This window comes from Peromyscus leucopus, chromosome 12 (genome assembly GCF_004664715.2).
Source record: "Peromyscus leucopus breed LL Stock chromosome 12, UCI_PerLeu_2.1, whole genome shotgun sequence".
Lineage (NCBI taxonomy): Eukaryota > Metazoa > Chordata > Mammalia > Rodentia > Cricetidae > Peromyscus > Peromyscus leucopus.
This window is the reverse complement of record NC_051073.1, coordinates 27,424,558-27,451,225: the sequence shown is the minus strand read 5'-3', so window position 1 is coordinate 27,451,225 and position 26,668 is coordinate 27,424,558. Positions and strand designations below refer to the sequence as shown.

General features: G+C 34.8%; 1 protein-coding gene across 1 annotated transcript in view; it reads left to right on the top strand.

The window, feature by feature from the left end:
- Gbe1 (1,4-alpha-glucan branching enzyme 1) overlaps positions 1 to 26,668 on the top strand; it is a 253,228-nt gene that overhangs the window by 168,571 nt on the left and 57,989 nt on the right. The window contains exons 8-12 of the mRNA XM_028876721.2: positions 9,010 to 9,125; positions 12,638 to 12,765; positions 16,860 to 16,958; positions 20,864 to 20,974; positions 24,102 to 24,273. Coding sequence (XP_028732554.1) covers positions 9,010 to 9,125; positions 12,638 to 12,765; positions 16,860 to 16,958; positions 20,864 to 20,974; positions 24,102 to 24,273 — 626 coding nt within the window. The remainder of the gene's footprint in view (positions 1 to 9,009; positions 9,126 to 12,637; positions 12,766 to 16,859; positions 16,959 to 20,863; positions 20,975 to 24,101; positions 24,274 to 26,668) is intronic.

The following is a 26,668-nucleotide window of genomic DNA, read 5'->3' as shown; positions in this document are numbered from 1 at the left end:
CATTTTTCTAGATTTTTAATATAAATATTTAAAACAAATATTAAAACCATGTTTATGCTTCATTTAAGTGAAATTGTGGTGTTTTACTGAAATGAGTGAACGTATTATTTGTTCCTAATTCATGTACAAATAGTTCACCATATTTGGCTGCTTATCTAGCATTTTCATGCAGACCACTGATGTAGTTTTGGCATCATAGTCTAAATGTTACCACCTAGCTCTCTCAATGGACCAGACATTAGGTTTCACCACCATGGCTTATTAGGGGAGGGTTAAGTGCCTTATATCAAGAGAGTAATCTAAAAATTAATGGCTGACCTTATATGTTGGAACACTCCAAAACAATACTGCCATGATAAATTCTGGTTTAAATTTTTATGGGATTCTAGTCAAGTGTATATATCAACTGAGTTACCAGCTGTCTGATGACATTTTCAGATATAAAAAATCAATTGAATTTTTTATCATACCATTTACCAGACATTTTTTATTCCTTGACTCAAGGTAACCATTCAGTTGAAAAGCCTGAGTTCATTCCTGTAGCTAGTGAGCACATTATGAGGCATCTGTCGTTTGGTCAGACTTTGGGATATATCATGACTCCCCTTTCTCTACTCCAGGAAGATGAAGAACATAGAATTTCTTATTACTAAATTTAAAAATTCTAACATATAGTATTAGCCATCCCTCAGAAATATTTATTTTGACTCATGACATACTCCCATAAGCTTGTTCTAGTGGCACACTAAAAATGCAGATTTTTAGATCCCACAAACTAGTTCATTCATGTATGACGTTAATGCTTTCACTCTCCTCGTGAATGCAGGAGAGTTTAATTCAAGACATCATACTTCACCTAGATTTTTAAACTTCCTTTTGTTGATCTTGAAGTCTGCTTAGCTTTAGAATAAAATGATGTTAAAATTATGTTTACTTTTTACCCATATTAGTAGCACTAGTTATTTTATAATTACCTAGCCAAAGATGGTTTCTGGTCTTGTAGAGAAAAAAGAAATTACATGGTACATAATTAGAACGGTTGTCTGGAAAAATACCTGCTGGCAAGTCTAGTAAATTTCAGAAGGCTTTTACTATTTCTAGGAATGGTAACCATCTCTTTCTGTATATTCATTGTGCAATGTGGTTATGCTGAATACCTGCTTTTGTTCTGGAAGTCTAGACTGTTATATGTACTGTGGAGCTGGTCCCTTGCCACAACCCACATAGATTTGGCATTGACTTGACTCTCAGATGATGCCAGGGCAATCTTTCCCTTTGCTGACTCCATTTTATATGTTTATGTATAAATATCCTGGCAGTCATAAGTGAACCTATATCCCAAACCTTCTATTGAAGTTCCTTAGTGACTCTCTGAACTCTGCAGGTGGCCTTGAGTACTCCTGAACCAGTTCTATTGTAATTTGAGTTCAGTGAGCTGAGATAATGTATTTATTTTATAAGCAAATACATCATTTACATCAAATTCAATGTTTATGTATTAAAGCCAGACATAAAGATAGCTACATCTTCATCCTAGTACCTTGGTAACACTCCATGATCTGACTTTTTTTTTTTAAACATTACATTCTACATTCTGTACATGCAAATACATGTCCTTATCTGCTTGTTCTGTGGAATCAACATTATTTTCTGTGATTCTCTGTCTGGAAAGTTCTCTAATTCCCTTATTTAGTGACTTGAATATAATCAGTATATTTCAAATGAGTTTGGCCAGTCTGTTGGTCTTAAACTAAATCTCAATCTTATGATTTTATCAATAAAGACTGGAGAGTCAGAGGCTGGGGTGAAAACCTGAAAGCTCAGAAAGGCCAAGGAACAAGCAGCTGACCTTCCTCCTTAGGCAGTGTCTTGCAACTTCTGCCATCCCAAACCAAAAAGGCTCCAAGTCCTTCCTCACTGCTTCCTGTGCATTTTCTTTCCATTTTCTGAACTCCTTCTTACTCTGTATGACTACTTCCTGTAAACTAGTTGCTGGCTCAGCCTCTGGACTCAAGGTTGATTTGTTTAATTAATGCAATCTTGGGATTCACAGTGTGATCAAATATCCATCCCATGACACCAGGCCACTGAGTTTACAGTCAACTACATTGCCTACATGTTGTATGGTAAGGTAATACACACAATTGCTGGACCACAATAGTGGAATGTTCTTTATAGGTTCACATTTCTTTTTTATCTGATTCTCGTTGCTTCTTTTTTCTTATGCAACAATGGCCAGGTGTTTATAAAGTATTAGTCATATAAACCTAATTATTTTTGCTTAACTGCTCCTAATAATCTAGTATTAATAATTAGTAATCTAGTATTAATTAATAATATAATAATCTAGTTGAGCATGTTTAACAGAAATGTAATAATACTCTGTCTATTTGTCTGTGTGGGAGTGTGTTTTTTTTTTTTGTGTGTGTGTTCACTAGTGTGATGATTACACATGTGTATGTGCATGTGTTTGGAGGCTTGAAGTAAACTTCACTCAGGTGTGCCTCCTCAGATGCCTTCCATCTTGTTTTCTTGAGACAGGGTATCTCACTGTCCTGTAGTTCCTGATTTAGAGAGAAGCTAGCTATCTGCCTAGACATAGGGATCCCTTATCTTTGCCCCCCCCCCATCCTCTAGGATTCCAATCATAGGCCATAGTGCTTGTGTATTTTACATTGGTTCTGGTATTGAACCTAGCTCTTCCTGCTTGCATAGCAAAAACACGTTGCCAACTGAGCTATCTAGTTTTCTCTGGAGGCTTCATTTTTTAACTTAGTTCTTTCAATTGCGCTTTTTAACCTTAAATTTTTATGTCTCAAATTTTTTCCTGCGTCTATTTTCTACATGTCGTTTAGAAAAGTGAACTTTCAATGTTAGTTTGCACTGTTTGTTCATGCTGCGCATCTTTATTCTCTTCAGTCATTTTGTAGGAGATACATTCATTTTATCAGTGAATCTTCAAAAATAATGACATTATTTTGGAGCCAATACAAATTTGATTTATTCTTTCCAGATGCACGATGATTCTTTTGGCTGTGTCTCTTAGATTTTAGGCTTTTCTTCAGGTTAATAGTGCTTTAGAACTCTAAAGAATAAAAATTGCCCATTGAAAGTTTCTAATTAGATACTCCATTGTCATTTGCTTAGTTTTGGAATATCAGAAGACAGTGTTGTTTTTGTTTGTTTGTTTGTTTTTGTTTTTCATCCTTGCAAATAAAATATATTTGCACATTGTCACAACCAGATGTTGCTGTTTCTTTTCATATGTTAAAGAATTTTATTGCTCTTTTTTGGCCAATAGGAGAACAGGTAAACTATTGTAGTAAGAGGAATGAGTGATACTTTTTAGTTAAAAACATGACAGAGAAATGCTTTTTCAGTGATTGAATTCACATCACTCTTCTATTTGTCTCTGAAAAGCAATATCACATGATAAGTTTTTCCTTTTCTTTCACCTTCACAGATGTTAGAATGCAGTTTTATATGAATCTTTTTTTACCTAAAGATTATTCAGTTTGTAGTATTTCTATTATGTGAAATTAATGTTCTTTAGTATAAACCAGTCGTGTAAATACGTAGAAATATATAGCATAAGAAAGGCAAAGTGCCACAAACCAGGAAAACCTGGAAGGCATTTGCTCTGTCTGCATGGATTAAACTTACAAAAATTATGTATAATACTCTCTACCCCCACACAAATAAAGAATAGTGAGTGTCAGATAAGGCCCAAGGACAGTTTGTATTGTCTTGTTTATGGTTTTATATATTTATCATTGAAACAAATATTCTTTCTACCCCGAGGTGGCTTCTACTAAAACAATACATTTAGGTTACTTTTCGAAAGTGCATGTGGGTTTTTGACATGGCTTAGTGTACCCATGCACTGCAATCCTGATGACCAGGGTTTGGATCCCACATAGCAAGCCTGACGTCTTACACAGGCTTCAGTTCTGGGAGATCAAAAGTCTATTACTAGTCTTTGTGTTCATGGCAGGAACATGCACGCGCGCGCACGCACACACACACACACACACACACACACACACACACACACACAGACACACACACAAACATATAAATGAACCTTTTTAACAAGATAAAAGTATGTGCAACTATGTAGCATTATTGATAAGTATGCGTGCTTTTGAAAAGCAATGTTTTCAAACTATTATTGACATGCAAAGCTGTAACCTATTCAAATCTTTTGAAATTTTCATATAGAATTGAACCTTCTTGTAGCTAGAGTTTTTCTCTCTGGGTCCCACCAAGCCCAGTCAGTCCCTTAGCCCACTTATAAAATAAACATACAGATGCTTATATTATTTAAGCCGCTTGGCCATTAGCTCAGGTCTACCATTGTCTAGCTCTTCTTCTTATACTCAGCCCATTTCTGTTAATCTATGTGTTACCATTTGTTCCATTGCTTTACCTACTGCCTCTACATGATGCTCCCTGGATGGCAGGCTAGTGTCTCCTCCTCTCTGCCTTCCTGTTCTCTCAATTCTCCTCTCTGCTAGTCTTGCCTATACTTCCTGCCTGTCTACTGGCCAATCAGTGTTTTATTTATCAATCAATCAATCATCCACAGTACTTTTTCTTTCTTTTTTTTAAAGGAAGGTTTTAACTTTGACATAGTAAAACTACATATAACAAAACAATTATCAAGCAAGAATTACAGTTAAAATATTAAAGAAGATATCCTATCTATCTTATATTTGTGAGTCTAAGGTTCATATCTAACTTATCTTTTATCATAACTGAAGGAAAATTATAACTATCTCTAGTCTTCAACCAATCAAAGACCTCAGAAGGATATACTATTATCTGAGAAAAGGGAGAAGGATGTAAGTAACTTTCCGGAGTCTTGTATGGTAGACAAGAGACAGCGGCAGCCTGGACAGTCATCTAATGTTCCTTTGTAAAGTTTTGGGGCATCTGTCCTCAGCCCACAGGGCTAGAGTCTCCCAATCACTTTTCTCTGTGTCCTGTAGAATGTCTGGCAGTTTCCTCTGCGAAGCAGGAACCTGAAGGACTATTTCACCAAGCAAAGTTCAGTGGTCACCTTCTTATGGGTTCTGCATGTCTAGTCAATACATTTTTTCAAGCAATCCAGGCAAGAACAGTTTCTTGTCCAAATGGTTATTTTTGCCAAGAAGAAGATAAACTCCATATAGAGTGTCTTTGATGCCCATCCTCCTCTCTTAAGTAAATTGGTGCTGCCAGGAGCAGACATGTCTCACTGTCCAGAAAGTCTAAAGTTTTAAAACATTTTAAATGCCATATTTTGTAGGTCTTTGAAGTGTTTGAAGATTACCTACCTAATTGAATTATATCTCTATATACCTAAAAAACATGACTATAAGTTTGACTATCATAATAGACTAATTATTAATCTGTATTTCTTAATTATCCATTACAACCTAAATGAGTTATATAAACATAATACCTCAAGCGAGAATAGAAATATACATACAGTATAACAAAATTAAGTTTAAACTTGTATCAATAAACTAAAATCCATAGCAATGTAATACATTTCTAAACAAGTTGTTACTCTTTAAAAGTATGTTCATTAATCTACCCTTTCATCCTATTATATCTAAACTACCCCCCCCTTTTTTTAAGAAGATTGTATTTATAATCAACCTGCTTTAAGTAAAAATATTGTTTTTTCCTGTCCCACACCAGAGGACTCTTCTGATTTGGGACACAAGAATCTCTTAACTTTTTTTTTTTTTTTTAAGCAATATGTCTGGGTTTAGAGAAGGAGTGATCCAATTCCATCTGCAAAGCCAGCATGGTATATTTGGGAATTTGGGCATAGCTTTTTTTACTACTTGCTGCTGGAGGGGGCCGCTGTATCTTATGGGGACACAAAGAAAAATTTAGGATTATGGAGTAGTCCGTGAGGGTAAAACTTTTGAACCAGTTGCCTTGAAACCATTTTGGATGTTGGATCATCTGAGCCATTGTGTCATTGGAGACCTTTTAGGGGGCTTGGCTGGTCAAACCTGATGCATCTTAATCTGGAACAAATCCATAGCCCCTGGCTTTCTGTGGAAACAAAAGCAGAGCCTCCTTTCCAAAGCAAAATATCCTTACATCCAAATTTTGAAGTCAAGGTACTTTAAAATATACATTTTTTTTAACTCAACAGCTTTTAAAATCAATTTTTTTGTAGTTAAAATCCCAAAGACAACACAATCCAGATTCTCTGTGTAATATCCATCTTTACATGGCTTATTTTTATACTACCTTTACTGTCCCTTTAAAGACTTTATTTTTAAAAACCTCTCTCTCTCAGCCGAGCAGTGGTGGCACACGCCTTTAATCCCAGCACTCGGGAGGCAGAGCCAGGCGGATCTCTGTGAGTTTGAGGCCAGCCTGGGCTACCAAGTGAGCTCCAGGAAAGGTGCAAAGCTACACAGAGAAACCCTGTCTCGAAACCCCCAAAAAAAAAAACCCTCTCTCTCTCTCTCATATATATATATATATATATATATATATATATATATATATATATATATACATACACACACATATATACACACATATATACATATATATAATAAAACTGTATATGACCCCGGCTAGCTCACTAGCTCAGTCGGTAGAGCATGAGACTCTTAATCTCAGGGTCATGGGTTTGGGCCCCACGTTGGGCGCCATTCGTAGCTAGAGTTTTTCTTTCTGGGTCCTGCCAAGCCCAGGCATCCCTTAGCCCAATTATAAAATAAACATACAGATGCTTATATTATTTAAACTGCTTGGCCATTAGCTCAGGCCTACCATTGTCTAGCTCTTACTCTTATACTCAGCCCATTTCTGTTAATCTATATGTCGCCACTTGTTCTGTGACTTTACCTGCTGCCTCTACGTGATGTTCCCTGGACAGCAGGCTGGTGTCTCCTCCTCTCTGCCTTCCTGTTCTCTCAATTCTCTTCTCTGCTAGTCCCAACTATACTTCTTGCCTGTCTACTGGCCAATCTGTGTTTTATTTATCAGTCATCCACAGCACCTTTTAAAATAACTATGATATATGTAAAGGTAAACAGGGCATATAGGCAATCTCTACATGATTCCGTTCTACTTCTGCTGTAAATCTAAGACATCTCTAAACTAATTTCCTAGTTTAATAATTTAAAAAAATATGAAATATATATATATAAATTACTATACAAAAATTTTGATTATTGTACAGTTGCAGCATATCTCCTTTTATTGAGTTCTGTTTTATAAATGTGAATATCTTTCTTAAATGGTAGGGCTAGGGAGATGTCTTAGTAGATAAGGTATTTGCTGAGTAAGCATGAGAGTCTATGTTCATCCACAGCACCCACGAAAAGATTCATAAAAGTGTGGCTGTACTCCCACCCCAAGGTCAGCACAGTTAGGAAGAGTCCCTGGGGCTTTCTGGCTAGGTAGTCTAGCCAGTCAGTAAGTTCCATGTTCAGTGAGATATCTTATGTGTCTTAGTTGCTTATCAATTGCTGTGACAGAACACCATGACCAAGACAACTTATAAAAGAGAGTGTTCACTTTGGGGGTGACAGTTCCAGAGTGTTAGGGTCCATTGCCAACACTGAAGAATGGCAGCAGACAGGGAAGCAGGACACTGGACCAGAGCTGGGACTTTATATCTTGAGCACAAGCAGGTGACAGAAAGAGGTAACTGGGAATGATGTGGGTTTTTGAAATCACAAAGCCTGCTGCCTATGACGTAGCTTTTCCAAAAAGGCCACTCATCCTAGTCCTTCCCAAACAGATTGACCAAGCATTTAAATATATAAGCCATGGAGAGGCCATTCTCACCCAAACTGCAACATGGTCCCAAAAAATAAAATGGAAAATAAATGGAGTATTTCACTTGGTATCTCTATCTGACATGTACTTGGTTTTTTCATGCTCCAAGCTCAAACATGTTTACATGGTCACAAAACAAACAAACGTGTTAATAAAGTACAACTGATATACATCTTCATAAGTATTTAACCTAAGCATCTCGAACTTCCAGGTTTTCCTTCATGTTTGTTGCATTGCTTATGCTTCTGGGTTTTTATTTCCATATATTGTTCACGCATTCAGGAAATATTAAAGTTCAAGGTAACTTATTTCAAGTAGGTATTAGCAACAGCATTCATCTTCCCTCAGAGGTTAGAGATATATTTCTGGAGTTGAATGTGATGACTTAATCTGTGCTTATGTCAGATTGTTCTTTTATATGGAGGTTTAAAAATGCATAAATTTGAGATGTGTTAAAGACTTGTATACACTATTATTGCTTTGTCATTAAGCTAAATGGGGTATTAAAGTATTAAAACTACAGTTGTAATAAGATAGAGAATTCAGCCATAGCTGTGCATCTGAAGGAAATACTAATTGACGTTGCCCTCTCCTCAATTGTCCAAGATATAGTTGCTTCACATTACGTTTTTAATTGAGTTATACCGTTCTTTTTCCTTCTGCTTTGATGGATGTTAGGCTCTGTGTGCTATAATTTATTAAATATGTGGGGATTTTGTCATTAGGCTTTCGTTTTTACTTCTATAAAAGAGTACTCTAGTAAATGTAAATATAATTCTTAATAAAGAAAATAATCTCCTTACATGACTATGATGTGATCCATGAAAAATCTTGATTAAAATTCAGTAATAAGTAACATTTTTATATTTAGTTACATTATCTACAGTGGACAATCTGGTTGACAAGAGTCAAGACCTGGATGAGACAGCACAGGCAGATGCTCTGTAATTCTTCTTTTTTCCCCTTTAACTTTCCTCAGATTTTGAAAGATTTTGTGGCTAAAGGGAATTTAACATGTTTTCCTTTTAGGATGAGCTTCATTAGACAAACAATATTGGATGTTTTCTACGGTTTGTGTGTGTTTCTTGAATATCATGCTTGAGACAAAGGAGTAATTCTAATTCATACTTCAAACAAGTGATATGTAATGACTAAGGAAAACACTGTTTGCATTGTACTTAAATTCGTTTCTGTCTAATATTTTAGCTGGGAAGTTTTAAGATTCCTTCTGTCAAACATAAGATGGTGGTTGGAGGAATACTGCTTTGATGGGTTCCGTTTTGATGGTGTTACATCCATGCTGTATCATCACCATGGCATGGGTAGGTACCTGCTATGTTACAGATGTAAAGGATAAGCATACTTTTCATTGTTAAGTTGTAGCTAGGTTTGGGGTTCTTCTATAGACACTGCATGGCCATCACAGGCAGCTCCACTTTTAATTGTCTATTGTTTATGCATTTTGTCTGGTCATTTCTGATATGAATTAATTAGAAAGAAATCCAAAAGTATACACTTCCAATTGAATGTGTCTTCTTAGGAATAAAGGTCCTTAATATAAGGCTTTAAAAAATTTAAAGAACCATTTATCACAGCACATTCAGGATTTATTAAAGCATATATTCATCTTTTAAACCAGATAAAGAATGATAAATGATAACATTTTGTGCATTATACATGAAGAAAATATGCATGCCATTTACTTGATTTAAATTAAATTGAAGAATTGATCAGGTATCATTTTGAAAGTTACACAAAATTAGACTCAAAATTTTAATTCCCGAAATATAGAGATGATTGGTATTTTTTTTTTGAAACTGGATCTTGCTGGTTAGACTACACTGACCTCAATCTCCTAATTCTTCTCTCTCAACCTTCCTCCAGAGTGATGGGATTTCAATTATGGGGCCCCATACTCAGCCTTTATTTTATTCTATATAAATACATTTTGGCCATCTATTGATGTTCACGGGGATCACTCTTATGAGTAGTTTGTGTCTCCACTGAGACACCATTGGAAAAAACTAAATTTTCATTTGCAAGTGGTTATCAATTGGAGATAATTTATGGGTTAAAAATGGATGGCAAGTGCAACTCTTTGGTATCTTTGGAGGTTCTTTGTTCCATAATGTTTCTTCGGGGCATTTTTTTTAACCTTACAGACCCTTTGCATAGATATCATGGCTTCTGATTTTGTGTTTTTATAGGATGCCTGTGTGCATCTGTATCTATATGAATTTCCTGTCCTCTCTTTGCCTTTTTTCTTCTGTTTGTTTTATCCTAGTCTAATAAATTTGTTTTTGTTTTATCTTATTATCTTTCTTTAGATGCCTATTTGTTTTCTAAGATGAGACAGAAATGGAATGAATCTGGATAGGAGGGGTGATGAGGAGGATCTCAGAGAAGCTGGGAGAGTGGATACCATAATCAGAATATGGTGTATATAGCATAAATTCTATCTTCGATAAAATAAAACTTTTAAAACTATATGTGGGTACATCCTACCAACAAGGAAATAAAGATGAGATCTGTGTAGACAATAAATCTTGACAAGTGTCTTCTAAGGAAGGAGCTGAAGAGGATGACCACTGCTACACTGCCAGTGCTTGGAGGAAAGAAGTTACAACTGTCACACACCAGGCTTCACCTATATCTGTCCTCCAGTTTAGACGGAAGCTGTCTTTGAAGAGACAAAGACAAATAGAGAGAGCCAGAGATCCTTTCATAGTTTAAATCAGCCTCTGTTGAAGGCCAGGAAGGACCCAGGGGTCTGAGATATTGAGGAAATGAACAAAAATTTATGGGGATGTGAAATACATTTCATGAGTAGAAAGCCCAAGAAATCATAAGGAAAAAAATTCTGAGTCTCTCTATCTCTCTCTCTGTATTATGCATATTAATTATATAAAATATATACATTAAGTAATATATTAATAATACATTACTTAACATGTCAAAAACAAAAACCTAAAATTACAAAGCAAATGGATTATAAAAATATGTGATGATGTAATTAGGATAAAGATGCAATATTTAATCTGTAAACTCTTGATGACATCATTGAGATCTAGGAAGAAAAAGTAATTTATTTCATGGATGAAAAAATGTCTGAATTTATGGTAGACTATTTCCCAAAACAATATATTCAGAATTCTTTGGAAATAAAGTGTGGCTTATGATTTGATAGCTGGATGGTACAGAGCTGGAGAAAATAGGGAATTTTAGCTGAAGGATACAATATTTCAATTTTAAGACATATATTTGGGGGATATAACATATAAGGATGATCAGTATGGCCATCTGTATTATATTTCTGGTATGGAATTTAATTGAAAGTTACATTTTTTATGTCACCCCAGCCCTAACTTACATATATGCTCTACTAACAGTGAATAGGATAAATGTGATTAATTTGCATGGATAATAAATATACACGTACACCTATATGTAAGTATTATATTGGGCCAGCAAGATGGCTCCACAGATAAAAGGGTTTGCTATGCAAGCCTGATGACCTGTATTAGTAAAACTGGGTGGAAGAACTTACTACATGAAATGGTTCTCTGTCTTCATTTGTTTATCTTCATGATACCTCAACAACAATAATAAAATAAAAATAATTTTTAAAGTTTCTCTGAATGACTTATGGACGCACACTTTTTGTCCATTCCATATTGTAAATGAAAGAAGAATGATGTTAGTAGAGTGGGAAAAGTGACAGATAATTATTATTGAGGTGTATATGCGGAAAGAACATGAGGCATGGCCTTTTATAATTACACATTAACTTATCCTTTAGTGCCAGCCACCAGCAAATGGACATGATAAAACAAGGGTCAAAGTAAAGTGCTTAGGTAAATGGAACTGGGGGGAAGGCTGGTAGTAAATATTGATTTGATTTAATGTAAATAAGAGTAAATTGTCAATAGAATACACAGTGAATGATATGATCATTCTAACAATACTTTAAGCAAACAAAGTAAGAAGTAGGTTAGAAGAGGCAGTAGAAAGTTTAGTGCTAATTTATTCATCATCACAGCAAATCTCTATTGCATACTTCACAGCCCTTTTGATGTAAATAATAGTTCTAGGTTTAAAAGTGCCTTTCACATTTTCTCTTGTTTATCTCAGAGGGATCAAGTAGAACCCAACATTGCCATACTTTTATTTTCTTTGACATGTGCATTTGATGCATTCTGATTAAGTTCCTTTGCTGGCTCTCTTATCTCATTCCATTGCTACCAGCCATGCCTCTTCCCTCCTAGACCCTTTCCCAGATTCATTACTCGGTTTTGTTTGTGACCCATTTATTTTATCAGAACTATCTGTGTGACCAGAGGATTGAGACTCTCTGCTTGAGCCTGTTGTGGTGGGTACCCACATAGAGGCAATAAATCCTGCCTAGATCAGTCCATACCCAATAGCTCAGCAGTGTGTGTTAGGTCCTCCTTAAGCCCTCCTGTACCCATGCTTGGCTGTCTCAGGGACTATTATTTTTCTTTGTTCTGATATGGTAGGAATGTGTTGGAAATTTGACATTGTCATTCCATTTCAGTTGCATTACTTATTTCACTGCTATACAAGTTAATTAGAATTAAATTACATCTTTAAAGTGCTCTTCGTGTTGTTTCTTTCAAACAGAATTTGATTTGCAGGATTTTCTGATCTCTGAGTATTGAAAAGGAATACTGAGTTAGTACATTTTCAGGTGGTAACTTTATTACATTTCCTTACAGTAGCACACTCCTCACAATTTGAGATATGTTTTCATAGACTTAAGATATACCTATTTATATACTATATTCCTTTTCCCCGCCCCCTCCCTGTTAATCAGGTCAAGGTTTCTCAGGTGACTATAATGAGTATTTTGGACTACAAGTTGATGAAGATGCTTTGATTTATCTCATGTTGGCAAATCATTTGGCTCACACATTGTATCCTGATTCTATTACAATAGCAGAGGTAAGACTGTGACGTTGCACCATCTGACTCCCTATAATAAAGAATATTCTGTGAGCATACAGTATTTGAATAACTAATACTCATGTCAGCAATAGTTGTAAAAATGGAATTGTGCTCTGACCATGGCCCAGCTATCTTGTAAGGATAGCACAATATTTGGAATTCACTGTTTTCCTAACAGGTCATCATTTACAGTAACTGCTTGTCACTATTCCATGGTTAGAAAGTACATGCCTGTGGTTAGGAAGTAAAAATGTCCTAATCAGTGAACTGGTCCTTCTGCCTGAGACCTTCAGTGGTGAAAAGGATTGAGTATTGATGTATGCCTGTTAGTGTATTAATGAATTAATTCATTAATTTTCTGGTTGAATCATTAGAGATGACATGGATCCCTGCCTGCACACTTTTCTGAAGCATTTTGTGTTCAGATGCGGTTACCTTTCTTGTTCATGCTGTTGCTCTCAGGCTGCCAATGTTCACTAGTTAGTCATGATGACTAAAAGTTCATGATTTACTGTCCCAAAGCTGTTCTGCAGTGATATAATTTTGCATATGCACAATTGGCAATTCTCTTCTTGGGGATAAATGTGATAAACTAAGAAGTTTGTTAAGTGATTCTGCTAATTTTGGTTTAATATTAACTCGCCCTGTGGTTTTACAAATCTTCTAAGTAGGAATTATTAATAAAATTGAAGCTAGCATGTTAATAATTTTTATATGAAGTATAGTCACAAGCATATAAGATACTAATCTTATGTTTAAGAACAGTCAGGAGATTAAACTGTATCCTTGTCCTGTTGGCATTCCATTTACTGCAGTGAGTGTCCTTCTTATAGAATTTATTATTTTTATACACTTTTTCTGCCTGTCTGTTCTCAGAAACAATAAACTCTAGCTAGTTTCTGTAACTCTCTTGTTAGACTATAGTTAGAAAACAGTTTTCCTTCTGTCAGACCTTTTGCCTTTTCAGTGTCATTTGGGTATATTTTCAAAAGATAGTTCTGAAACAAGTTCTTACATAAAATTAAAACACAAGTCCAAAACTACAATACACCCAGTAATAATTCATAGTACCTACTTCACTCCCTGTGCTCAGAGCTATTAGCTCTTCCTTGTTCTGAAGTGCTTTGAACAGAAAATATTTTAAATCCCATTTTACTTCTTAAAAACAGTATTTTAATTTATCTGTCAAACATCAAAAATGATTTTGTCAATAATATATGTGACAATCCAAAGCAGAGATAATCTGTGTGACAGATTACTACAAACAATTAATGACAGTGCAAATGAAAAGTGAATGGTGAAGAAAAAGAAGCAATTACTTAATACATGAATGTTAAAATTGCTACATTGATCTTTCCACTCATTTCAAGGAAAATGGTGCCATCATCTAGGGAACTCTTGTCTGACTATCAGTGTTTCTACCAATGAAACTCTCAGACTTTAGTCTACTTTATATTACTTGGCTTTAGATTTTTTTTTAAAAGCAAGATGTGCTTTCAATTTATTCTACTCAAATTGAAAACTGCTTCAATTTCAATACATGACTTCTCTGTCTAGTGGGAGTCTTTTCAAAGTGTAGAATTGATCTCCATGAACTTTTTTAAAAAATTGGAAAAATGAATAAGTGATAGAATTTTATATAAATCTGTATAGTAGAAATAAGAATTTATTACTAATTACAATTATAATAAAAACTTTTTAGAGAAACTGTTCACTATTGTTCAAAGTTTTTTTTAATTAATTGAAATATTTTATATCACTTATTTTCTTGGTCAGTAGATAGAAGTACTCTTAAGATTTTAAAGAACTGGATTTATTTAAATTCGAAACACACAGTCATTCTTATATACTGTATCATTGCACACATAGTTTTCATAGTTGGAATATATTACCTTTATATTTATTCTTTCTTTTATATTTAAGCGGGTGGCCACCAGCACCTCACTTTGTAAAGGAAACTTGGAATATTGCATGAGTTAATGAACGTCCAATGATTCTGACTTATGGATTGTGACAAATTTGATATCCATGTTTTTCTTATATTTTATTTTTAAAAGATACATATAATACAGTCTAATATCTGTTTTCTCAAGTAAAGTTACATATACTTAAATTTCAGCCACCAGCAATCATTCCAGATCATTTGATCACAATAAATCTTTGCAAAGTATTTTGTCCATAGCTCCAGCATCTAATGAGGAGCCCAATGTTTAATATATTCTCAGCTCATTTTATATCAGCAAATTGAACTGAATTCCTACAATATCTGTGAACATATCACTTCTGTTTTGATAAGTACTCCTTTTAAAATGTTTTCCCTGTTAATCTTGATTCATTCTGTTTCCATCATAAGCTTTAAAGAACTGTGAGAAAATACATTTTAGTTTTATGCTTAAGCATTTTAGTTCCCAGTGTTTGTATCCTGACATATTGTGTGTTAATTTGTGTTGGTCTACCATAAGATGGAGGTAAATTAGTTTTGAGTCCAGAGAAGTTAACTATTTGTTTTCCTATGCATTTCTGTTGGGATAATTTGCCAATGAGATTATCAAAATAGCAGCATTTCAGCTACCTCAGATTTCATAGTGTGATGTCATATTGTAAGAATTTCCAAAGAAGGATTTGAATGAGGACACATGTTGAAAAGCTTGTTCCAAGCCTAGAGAATATGTACTTTAAAGGAGACTGTATATAGAGCTTAAAAGATTTAGAAGATACTGGTGGAGAAGTCTAAGTCTCTCCCTCTACTATATGTCAGTTGTCATATATGGGCTGGTAAATATTGTCATTTCATGATAAGTATAGGTATATGCCCTCATTTATGCATGTAGATAAATCAGATAAATTGTTTATCTTTTCCCTTTTGGCACTGCTAAGTCCTTCGCTCAGAATATATTTATTGAATACCTTCTTTGTGTCAAGTGCTAACTAAGTACTAAGCAAGAGTCTTTGGTCACATTAGTTAACAAAAGCAACTTCTTCCGTTATGTGTCTTAGAAACAAGTTATACGGAAACAGAATACTGGATAGTCAGATGTATAGCAAGTGCTTAATGTCGGATGACTTAATTGAATCTTTAGCTAAAGAATTTTATATTCTACTAGTAGATATTGAATTTTATTACAGGACAAAATAGAAGCAAACTATCTCACAAGATGCTGATTGTTTTTGTAAAGAGGAATTGGAAATAGTGAAACTTCATTTGAAAACATATAGTCTAGAAGAGGTAATTAAGAGTAAATAAGACTGGCCACAGACACTGAACAGAAGAAAATGATTTGTTTGAAATCTAGTGCAGCATTAGAATGATAGTATTTAACTTGTATTTTGCTGTTGTTATTACAAAAAATATCTTCTGCTACATCAGTATCCTTTTGCCCAATTTTTCACCTCAGTTGTCTATTTGATTAATATTTACGTCTCAGTATTCTAAGGTATCATGACAGAAGAAAACACTGACAACAGATGATGTCTGATGTCTGAGCCTTGACTCCACCATTAGTAAGCCTCTCTCTTTCAAGATTCCTTCACCTCAGTGAGCCTTTGTTTCTGTATCTGCTAATGAAAACACCCAGTGGCTGATCTCAGTGACCCTTTCCAGTATAACCTACTAAAATGAAACCACCTTCTTTCCTTACTGTTAATGTATTCCCGTGTTATCCATTTCTTCAGGAGGTAGTACTCACAGGGCTAGATATAGAAGTATAGCAGAGATAGGTTATACACATTTTTTTTTTTTTTTTTTTTTTTGGTTTTGGTAAACATGGTAGGTGAATTTTTTTTTTAAGCCTCTAAGATTAAGCAATTTTTGAAAATACTTTTACTTTGTTTTTGTTGTTGTTCTCAAATTGATACTCATGAAAAGGAAAAAAGCCTTTTGGAATAAAAGTTGTGCTAGTGTGAAAACATTAGAAAAATGACATATTGGGAACTAATTATGTGAATTCAAAATTGTGTTTGCTTTTACAATTATGTTATTAAAATACTCAGAAATATATGCCTTTTTAAACTTCATTTGTTGGTCTGGACTTTGCTGTCATGAAATTAATTTGAATAATATGAGCTGATAATTGTAATGCACTTTGTTTTAGGATGTATCAGGAATGCCGGCTCTCTGTTCTCCAACTTCCCAGGGAGGAGGTGGCTTTGATTACAGATTAGCAATGGCAATTCCAGATAAATGGATCCAAGTAAGATTCTATGTTATTTTCACTCCCCCATGTATCACATATGAATTTATTTGTTCAATTTAATTATTAATCATGATAATTAGTTGCAGATAGTGGTGCAACATTAGTTCCTCCGTAATGTGTCATTCTTGTGTTTTTGTATAAGATGGTTCTCAAAAATTTAAAGGAGTATAGCAAAGTTTTCACATTTCTATTATTCTGGCAAGAGAATAAGATTAATAAAATGTTGAGTAGAACATTTTGCATTATAATTGCAGATCTGTGGAGCTATAGTGGTCTGTACTTAAAAGACATCAAACTTTTTCAAAACATTTATTCCTATCCACAATTACCTAGTTATGTAGAAATTGCTTAATTTTTTTATATTTTCTTCAGAGTGTGGCCTTTCACTCAGCAAATCTAGGTTCATCCATACTTCATTCAACAAATCCTTACCAAATATCAAATAGGATAGAATAATCATAAATAGTAGCTACGTATTTTTTCTCCATACTGTTTTATAATTTTAAGAATTCAAATAATTTAGATTCCCTCTATCCCTCTCTTTATCCCTCCCATGCTTGTGTGTGTGTGTGTGTGTGTGTGTGTGTGTGTGTGTGTGTGTGTGTGTGTGTATTTACATGAGTTTTCTTAAAGGTCCAAAGGCATTATATAAACTTAGGTTTGAAAAGCACACTTTGAGAAGATATGCTTATAATCATGAGTCGAGTAAATGTAAGAAGTAAGACATCTATACGAATGATCATAGCTTCCTGATGAGCCCTTAAGTACGCATGAACTATTTCCAAGGGTCACAGTGACGGAAGTGTTTCACGTCCTGTTGGAAAACTCATAGAATCTATAAAGAACGTGACTATGATAATCACTTGCTGTCCTTTCTGTCCCTCAGGCATTCAAGGTTCTACATTGCTCAGCTCTGATAGTGAGGCTGTCCCAACTTGACATCTGCTTTCCCTTTAATAATGATTAGCAGGTGCACGACCAAGTATTTTCCAAAGTCTCTTGGGCTGTGTGATTGTTCTGGTTTCCTACATTGAAAGATGCATTAAGTTTGTTACTATACAAACAGTGTTTGTCTTTGCACATTTCTTCCTTTGGCATAAGGTTATCAGCCCAATTTCTTATCCCTTCTAGTCTTTCATGTATAATTCATTTCTACCTTTAATCCAAACCCTACATTTCAACCTGTTAACTAAAATTCTTCACCATACTTTGTGTAGGTTCAAGAATATATCAAAAGCATAGGTCAACCTAGAATTATTTCCTAGTCAATCATAGCTCATGGTGGGACATAATCTTCTTAGAATATTGATGGTGTTTCCCCACCTCTAAATCGTTAAAATTAGCCCATTCAACCTTCTAGTACCTTCTGTATAATAGTAGGCAGTGTGTCACACAAATGGAAAGATTACCATCTAATGCCTAAGATCCGACCATCTTGAATTCAGAAACCCTTTGAAGGCACGTGACATTTTCTGTTTTATGCATCTACTTAAAAATGTTTCTGCATGGCGAATTTGGGGCTTTATTTCTAAAAGGTTAAAATCTAGATGGTTAGTTATTCTTAAGTCCTTGGACACAGTGACTTGGCCTTGTTTTTTATGAGCTACATATTTAAGAACATAGCGAGGGCTGGGGATTCAGCTCAGCTCCTGGGAGCATTGCCTCCTCTTTCGAGGACCTCTTACAGTTCCCTATATGGATCGACTTTCTGACTCACCTAGGACTGTAACTCCAGTCCCAGGAGTTCCAACACCCCCTTCTGGCCTCTGCAGACACTACATCCATATAGTGCATAGATGTATGTTAAAGACAAAACAGCAAGACATAAAATAAATAGTTTACAATTCTTTTAAAATAAATAGATGGCAGTCCTTGTCCCCAGTAGCAGTGAAACAGAATTATTAAACTAAATGACAAGACTAGTGGAATATATATGGCTTTCACTATCATCTACTCAAAAGATATGAATGCTAGATTATAGTCATGATTTTATTACACAAAGTTACGTGAAATATTCCCTTTGTGTTCTTTTATACTCAGTTGATTAGACTATCATTATATATTAACCGTTTCCATAAGAAATATTTACAAAGATATGGAATACTCATTGTGACTGATTTGCTTTTGCCTGATCAGATGTAAATCACTGAAGTTAGCATGTAAAGGTGAGGTATGCATTTGCGTGCACTCCTTCACTACTCATCATATGAAGGGATGTATGCATCTGGAAATTGTTCTCTGCTCTCCTACCTGAAAACTATTCGAGCATTTAATGTGTTTTGTGTGCCATAGACATGGATTATACTTACACTTTTTGTGTTTTAAAGTTATATATGTAGGTACAATTTGTAGCAAATAAGTCCTTCAGTGTTGCTAATTTGTAAATTTGCACAATGCCATAATGAATATGGCAGCATTGATCTAGGTACGATATAGAATCCGCCCATGCTGTCTTTGTAGATGTCCATTTCATTCTGACTCCCAGTCACTCTTTGATCTCCGACAGTGACTATTGTGATTTCTACTTTTATCTGTTTGCAGTTCATAGAATGGACTGTAAGCGGGACCGTGTAGTTTGTAATTTCCTGGATTATCATTTTCTCTTAGCAAAATTCTCTGGAGATTCACATATATTTTTCTAATACCAGAAATTTCGTCAGTTTTCTATTAAAATGACAACTTGCCATAGGTTTGGAAACTTGCTGCAGTGCCCAGGTATTATCTCATCTTCAGACTGCATCCATCATATTATCATATTTGGAGATCATAAACACTCAGGGAGGTAACACAAATATATGAATAAGAGAAAACAGGAACCCTAGGACATCTTGCAATTTTGCCTAGAAGCAAGTTTCCTCGATGCTTTTAGCAGAGCATTGGCCCAATCAGAAAAAACAAACAAACAAACAAAAAAAACCAAACACCAATATTGAATAATAGAGAACCACAGGTAGGACATAAATTCAAGCAACCTCATCTTGAGTAGGCTTACAGGGAAAAGTAATTTGAATGATATCCATAGGTCTGGGCAGAGATAAAACATCAAGTACACAGTGGTAGACACTAGGAGGGAACACTTCATGTGAAGGATGAGGGTCAGCAGGCCATGTACAGAAAGTATTTAACTCAGAAAGAGCAATTACTGACCCATGAGATGACATTGGAGGTCTTAGGTCAGCGGCATCACAGCAGGGTAAAAGGGCAGAAGCCAAACCAAAGAAAATGAAGTGGAAAGAAAACCAGTGTAGTCTATTAAGATAATCATTATCTTATAATTAGCATTTTCACTCTGAAATAATTGTTTTAATTATCATTGTTTATGAATGGAACAAAATACTCTTCCTGCTAAAACATTTTTAAGTCTAAAAATGTAGCAAGTTTATCTCTAGTGTATGAAAGTTACAGGAAGACCTAGTGTGAAAAAAAACAGGAAAGTGAAACAAATTGACTGCCAATCATGATGTTTCAGTTATTCCAGGTTATAGAAGAATGGCAGAAATCTCAAAGTATAATTTAAGACATATGCAAAAAAAAAAAAACACCAGTCACCTGCATACCAACACTAATGGTACACCCTTCCATGTACACATGCTATATTAAAATTTAGAGAATGATATATGTGAAATAAATACGTACAGCAGAAAAATAAATGAAACCTAGCATTGTAGCCTTGTTAATATCTTAGGGATAGATAAATGCCTGTCACGGTTGCCAAGTCACCTAATGCTCTGGAATGCATATGTGTTTTGAAGATGCAATTTAATTTTAAGTATAACCACAAAAAATAGCATCATCACTATATCTACATGTCAAATAGTTAATAATATTTATGCTTTCAGGTTGAGGTTTAAAGAATGAAAAGTATGTGTTACTTAGGAGTTTCTTTTCTCTCTTGTGTGTAGTTACTTAAAGAATTTAAAGATGAAGACTGGAATATGGGCAATATAGTATTCACTCTCACAAATCGACGCTACCTTGAAAAATGTGTTGCTTATGCAGAGAGCCATGATCAGGTAAATGAATATGTATAAAGTAATTTTTCTTCTCTGTCAATATTTATCTTCCTCTTAGTCTTTGTATTCTGTTACATCTCTAAATACAAACCATTATAGTTAAGTACAGGTATTATAACATTTATGTACGTACGTACGTACATACATACATAAATCCACATTTGAAAAGCATTTTAAAGTTCCTTCAAAGGTCTATAAATTATACTTGCGAGTGCTTCATATTGAAGTTGCAAATGTTAATGGTTTTCTTTTGCCATAGGAATGGTTGTTTAATCTAGTGTGTTGATATTGCCATGATGTCTCCACATACAGTTTCCTCCGTTTACATTTTCTCCCTCAACCACAGAAGCCTGCTAAAATTGATCGCCCAGGCTGGATTTGTCCTACTTACTCTCAACCCTCTATTGCAGCCTGAGCTATTTTCCAAAGAGCAAGCATCAACTCAATCAAGCCAGTTCTATTGGCTGGAGCTTGGCACTCAGAGTCCCTCATGCAGGACAGGTTTCATCCCTTCCCCAGCCCTCTGCCTTCTATTCAATACGATCATACTTCTACCTCTTTCTGAAAGGTCTTCTTTCAGTCTGACACTTTCCCCCTTCACTGACTTAACCAAAGAGACTCCTACTCAGACCTGGCTCAAGTGTCACATTCTCTTAAAGCCGTAATTCAGGTTGGAAAACTTAGCTGCCTCATGCTCTCTATTCCTATCAAGCATTAGGGCAGGCAGAAAGTGTGTCCCCCATTCATTTTTTCAGCCCTACACTTGAGTACTGTGACTGATCCTACAACACTCAATAAATGTGTATGTAAGGCACAGTTTCTCTATGTTTAACTAGATGTCTTAGAGCTTGCTGTGTAGATCAAGCTATCCTGAAACGTACAGATTTCGGCCTGCCTCTGCCTCCTAAGTGCTGGAATTAAAGGCGTACATCATAGTGCCTGGTTCATTTTTGTTCTTATATGCATGAAAAATATAAAAATTCCATTTTGTGGGACAATGATTATTTCGAAATTCTTAGGGATGTCTATATTAAGAGTATAAATGCATTCATTATTCTAGTATTAATAGGCATGTTAAAAAAAAATAATGACTTTTCAGTTTTCTCTTGTTAGGAATGAGGTACACAGGCCTTTGATATAGCCCCCTTGCCTCATGCTCTACCTTTTTCTGTTGCCTGTGAATACAGCAAACTTGAACACAACTGTGCTTGCTCAATTTCATGGTTTCTTTTTTTTGCACTATGTGGCATATTTAGACACTTGCCATACATAATTTATTCACCTAAAATATTTGCTGTTTTGAACCTTAAATAGAAGTTTGTTGAACTGTAAGGTAGACCTATACTAAATTTACAACTACCAAATTAGGCATACATAACTTTCTTATCAACTCAAGTTGTAATGTCTATGATCTATATCACTGATCAAGTACATACCTATAAAAACACAGATCAGAAAAGAGCAGCAGTTTAAAGGGTAGATGGCAGGGAGTGGGGAGGGGGGGTGGGTGAGAAGTTCTCACTAAGTATGAAACAGTGAAAATTGCCAGCTCTGGTGGCAAATGCCTTTAGCCTCAGCACTTGGGAAACAGGTGAATCTACCTGAGTTTGAGGCCAGTCTGGTCTACAGTGAGTTCCAGGACAGCCATACCTATACAGAAAAACCTTGTCTCAAAACAACAGCGCAGCAACAACAACAACAACAATAACAAAATAACAAAACCCCCAGTGAAAATTAAAATGCATGTATAAATTATTACTTTTTTGTGAATAAACATATAGAAATCACAGCACATTGTAAATTACCAACATGTGTATTTTTTTCAATAAATAAAATAAAAACTATATGGGTGAATAAAAAAAAATGAAAAAGAAAGCTTGTAAATTTATTTTGCAACTTTTTGCCCTATCTGTAAAGAAATGTAGATTTGCTGAGAATTGTTTCATTCTTTAAGGAATATAAATTGTCAGGAATGTCAATAATGAAACAAATGCCTCATTCATTACAAAAGCAAAGGTATGCTCCTTCTTAAGCTTATTAAAAGATACCTAAACACCTATTTATACAATCACTAAGTCTAAGTACATATAATACATGGTAAGAGGTATTATATAATTTTAGATAAATTCTTAACCTTAACTATTAAGTATCTAAGATTATCTGTATCCCAATGGGATGTATTTTAGAGGGCTATTTGACTTGAAAATAATCTTCCTCTGTGAACATAAAGTCCAACACTTTTTAAGCAGGGTTGGAGGGTACAAAAAACAAACAGGTATACAGAAGTATGTAAGTAGGAAAGGCAAATGGGTTAGGGCTATGTGCTCCAGATCTTGCACTCACCCTTCAAAGAAGTCATTCTAATTAAAATAGCTTAGTGGGATAATAGGTTTATAATTTTAAATAATTTCAAAGTGAAACTCTCAGCATACTGAGATTGTGGGTTACCCCATACTACACATTCACTATCTACTCCCCTTCTGTCAATGATGAATATTTTCATTAGTTAACTCTCTTTACTCTTTACTAGTACATGTGGTCAGAGGCCTTTTTCCTGCTACCTAGAGCATTAATGAGTCACCTATCCTGATCATCATTGATAACATTTAGATAAAATGAACTAAACATAAGTGGCAAATAAAGTAAGAATGCAAGCTTGAATTTTTATCAAATGATGGGAACAAAAGATCATTGTAATTTCTTTACTTTTACCATTTCATATACATGCATATGTATATTTCAAAATGTTCCTATTGTTTTCAAAACAAATGAAATCATAGCATATATATATATGCTTTTGGCTCTATAATATTCTTACCATTATAAGAAACATTTCAGAAAATTTTAGAAAATTGTAAGCACTGTCCTAGATGTAACAAATAATTCAGGCTTCTAAATATGAGCTTCTTATTAATTTTTTTCTTAAAATTAAACATTGTCCTAAAAACTGCATTGATCCCTTTGACCATTTGCCTTTCAGCAAAGAAAGTAACCACTGGAAATTAATAATGGTCCAAACACCATCCAGTGTGGTTTGCCCATGGTATAGCCTTGTGTTCTGCTCCTGTAAGCTCTCAGTAGTCTCAGTACATATGCTCCTGGTTTATCCAGTGAATTGTTTCTGTAGGCACTGGTTGGCGATAAGACACTGGCGTTTTGGTTGATGGATGCTGAGATGTACACGAACATGAGTGTTCTGGCTCCTCTCACTCCAGTTATTGATCGAGGAATACAGCTGCACAAGATGATTCGGCTCATTACTCATGGCCTTGGTGGGGAAGGCTATCTCAATTTCATGGGTGAGTGTGAGCTACAGAGAAAGGAAATCTGTGCTTAAAATGTTATCTAGTGTAAGTGATGAAGAATACTTCTGTTTGGTTTTTCGGATTTAAAAGGAATATCAACTTTGATTTTATTCATTATTTTTGCAATCAGAATGCTGAAATATTTTAATCCTAAAATTATTATTTTAAATGTCTTCCTTCTGATGTTATTGTAGCATTTTAATATTAAGCAAAGTAATGTAGTTGTCAAATAACAAACCAATAAGCAAATGGTTTGGATTTTCTCTGAAATAGTTGCATATGAGATACTTGTGTCATAGTGTGAAACTCATGGTCGAGGGACATTGTGAAGAGCAAAATACTTAGTTTCGGATGCAGGGAACTATTAGATGGTCCTTACCCAAAGAATGCTGAATAATAAGATAAGGAAATTAACTACTATGTTTCTGTATCTTCTTCCCTCCAGCAAACATTTGAATGTTTGGGTTTTAGTAGAGTCGGGCTTGTTGGCTGGAGAACAAGGGGCAAAACTATAAAAAATGTCCAAGAGCCTGAGTTGTATTTCTGCAAAAAATGCTTCCCAGTGTTAGATTTTTTTTTTCTGAGAGTTGTATGGAGTCTCGGGTTTTTCAGTATCCTCTCTTGTTTGCAAGCTGTAAGTTTGAAGATAGGCTCCAGAAAGTTCCTAAGGTGGACCACTTTGATGTATAAATCTAATTAACCTTATCAATAAAAACCAGGAGTAACATGGACTAAAAACCTGAAAGATCAGAAAAGTAGAGAACAGCTACGATTGCTTCCTACCCCTTCCATTACTGGGTTGTTGGGACAGGAAATATCTGTGTACACAACTTCCTGTTTCTTGGTGTTTCTCTTAGTAGAGCAATTTCTGTAGAACTGGGGCATTTGTTAATCTACTCAAGATTGTTAATCATAATATTTCCAAAACATTCATTTTCACACATAATATTCAACCTAAGACAGACAAGTGTTTGTTGAGAAACTTTTTACATGAAACTGTCAAGCATAACAAAATAAAGAACTGTAATTGCTTCTAACATCTATCTTTCTATAGGGTGATGAATTGACCACATATGTGATAGCAAATTTAACTTTGAAGCTATTCTTTGGTATAGGGCCTAAAGCTCTTCCCTAATGTTAATTATTTCTCATTTTTTTTTTTTGAAACAGATAGCTTCTAATTTTAATGCATCCTTTAATAAAAATCAGTCTACCATGCTAGCTTATTTATGTATGGTGTTCCTCTGCTTCTAAATCAGTCATATCTTAATAGCTTTAAATTTTATAATTAGTAAAAATTTTTTGTAAAAATTAGTATTTCCCTACTAGCTGTCATAAATTTAAATATTTTTTTTTTAAATTTTTGTCATCATGTCCCTGTACTGCCCCAAAGCCTTCAGTATCCCTGTGTCTTCTAGGTGACCCGTTAGTCTTCAATGGCAAAGCAAGCCCATCCCCACAGTCCCTCCACCCCTGGCCAGGTCTCCTGCTTGTTCTTTTCCGCCATCCAAACTATCTTTCAGTTTGTTGAATGCTACAGGCTGTCTCCAGTCTGGATCCTGGGACTTTTGCTCTTCCCTTCTTGGATGACCCCACTGTTAGACCCTCTCTCCTCACCAGTCTGCATGCTCAGATCTTCTGTGACTGCACTGACTAGGCGTCCATAATCACATACTTGGATGTGATTTCACATAGTCACATTTTGATCACCCTTGATTATCTGGCATCTTTGATAAACTTAGTATTCAGCGAGCATCCTGATTGTCAACATTGTACTTTCCAATCTACGAACTAGCTCTGCAGCATATTACAGAGCTCTAACGTTGTCTTAAGACGATGTTGGATGTGCATATTCAGCGCATATTATAATGTTCAACATTAGTTCATTAACAGTAATCAGGACTTGTTCTTGCAAGTATAGTATGTTTTAAAACATTTAAGAAATTACCTTGTAAAGCGACAGCAGTTATAGAAGCTATTATAGATATGGGAGTAATATAATTATGTTTTAGTCATTTTCATTTTTTTTATTTTGTAGAATTTTGTTTTCATTTTTCCACTGGTAGAGATTTTTTTAAAGTAAGAAAACAGTAATTTTTTTACTTAAATGGTTACATTTTTTTTATTTATTTTTGGATTGTTGATTTTTGCCTTTTAGATTTTTTTTGTTGTTGTTTTCTGGTTGTTTTGTTTGAGAGAGACAAAGTACATGGAGTTGTACAAGGGATGTGGGGAGGATCCTGGAAGAGCTGTGGCAGGAAAAGAGGATGATCAAAATACATTCTTATGGAAAAAAATTTAAAGCCAATGAACACAAAAAATAAAGTGATTCCATAATTTTTTGAACATTTGGGAATATGTTTTGCTTATCACATCATTCATCTCCATC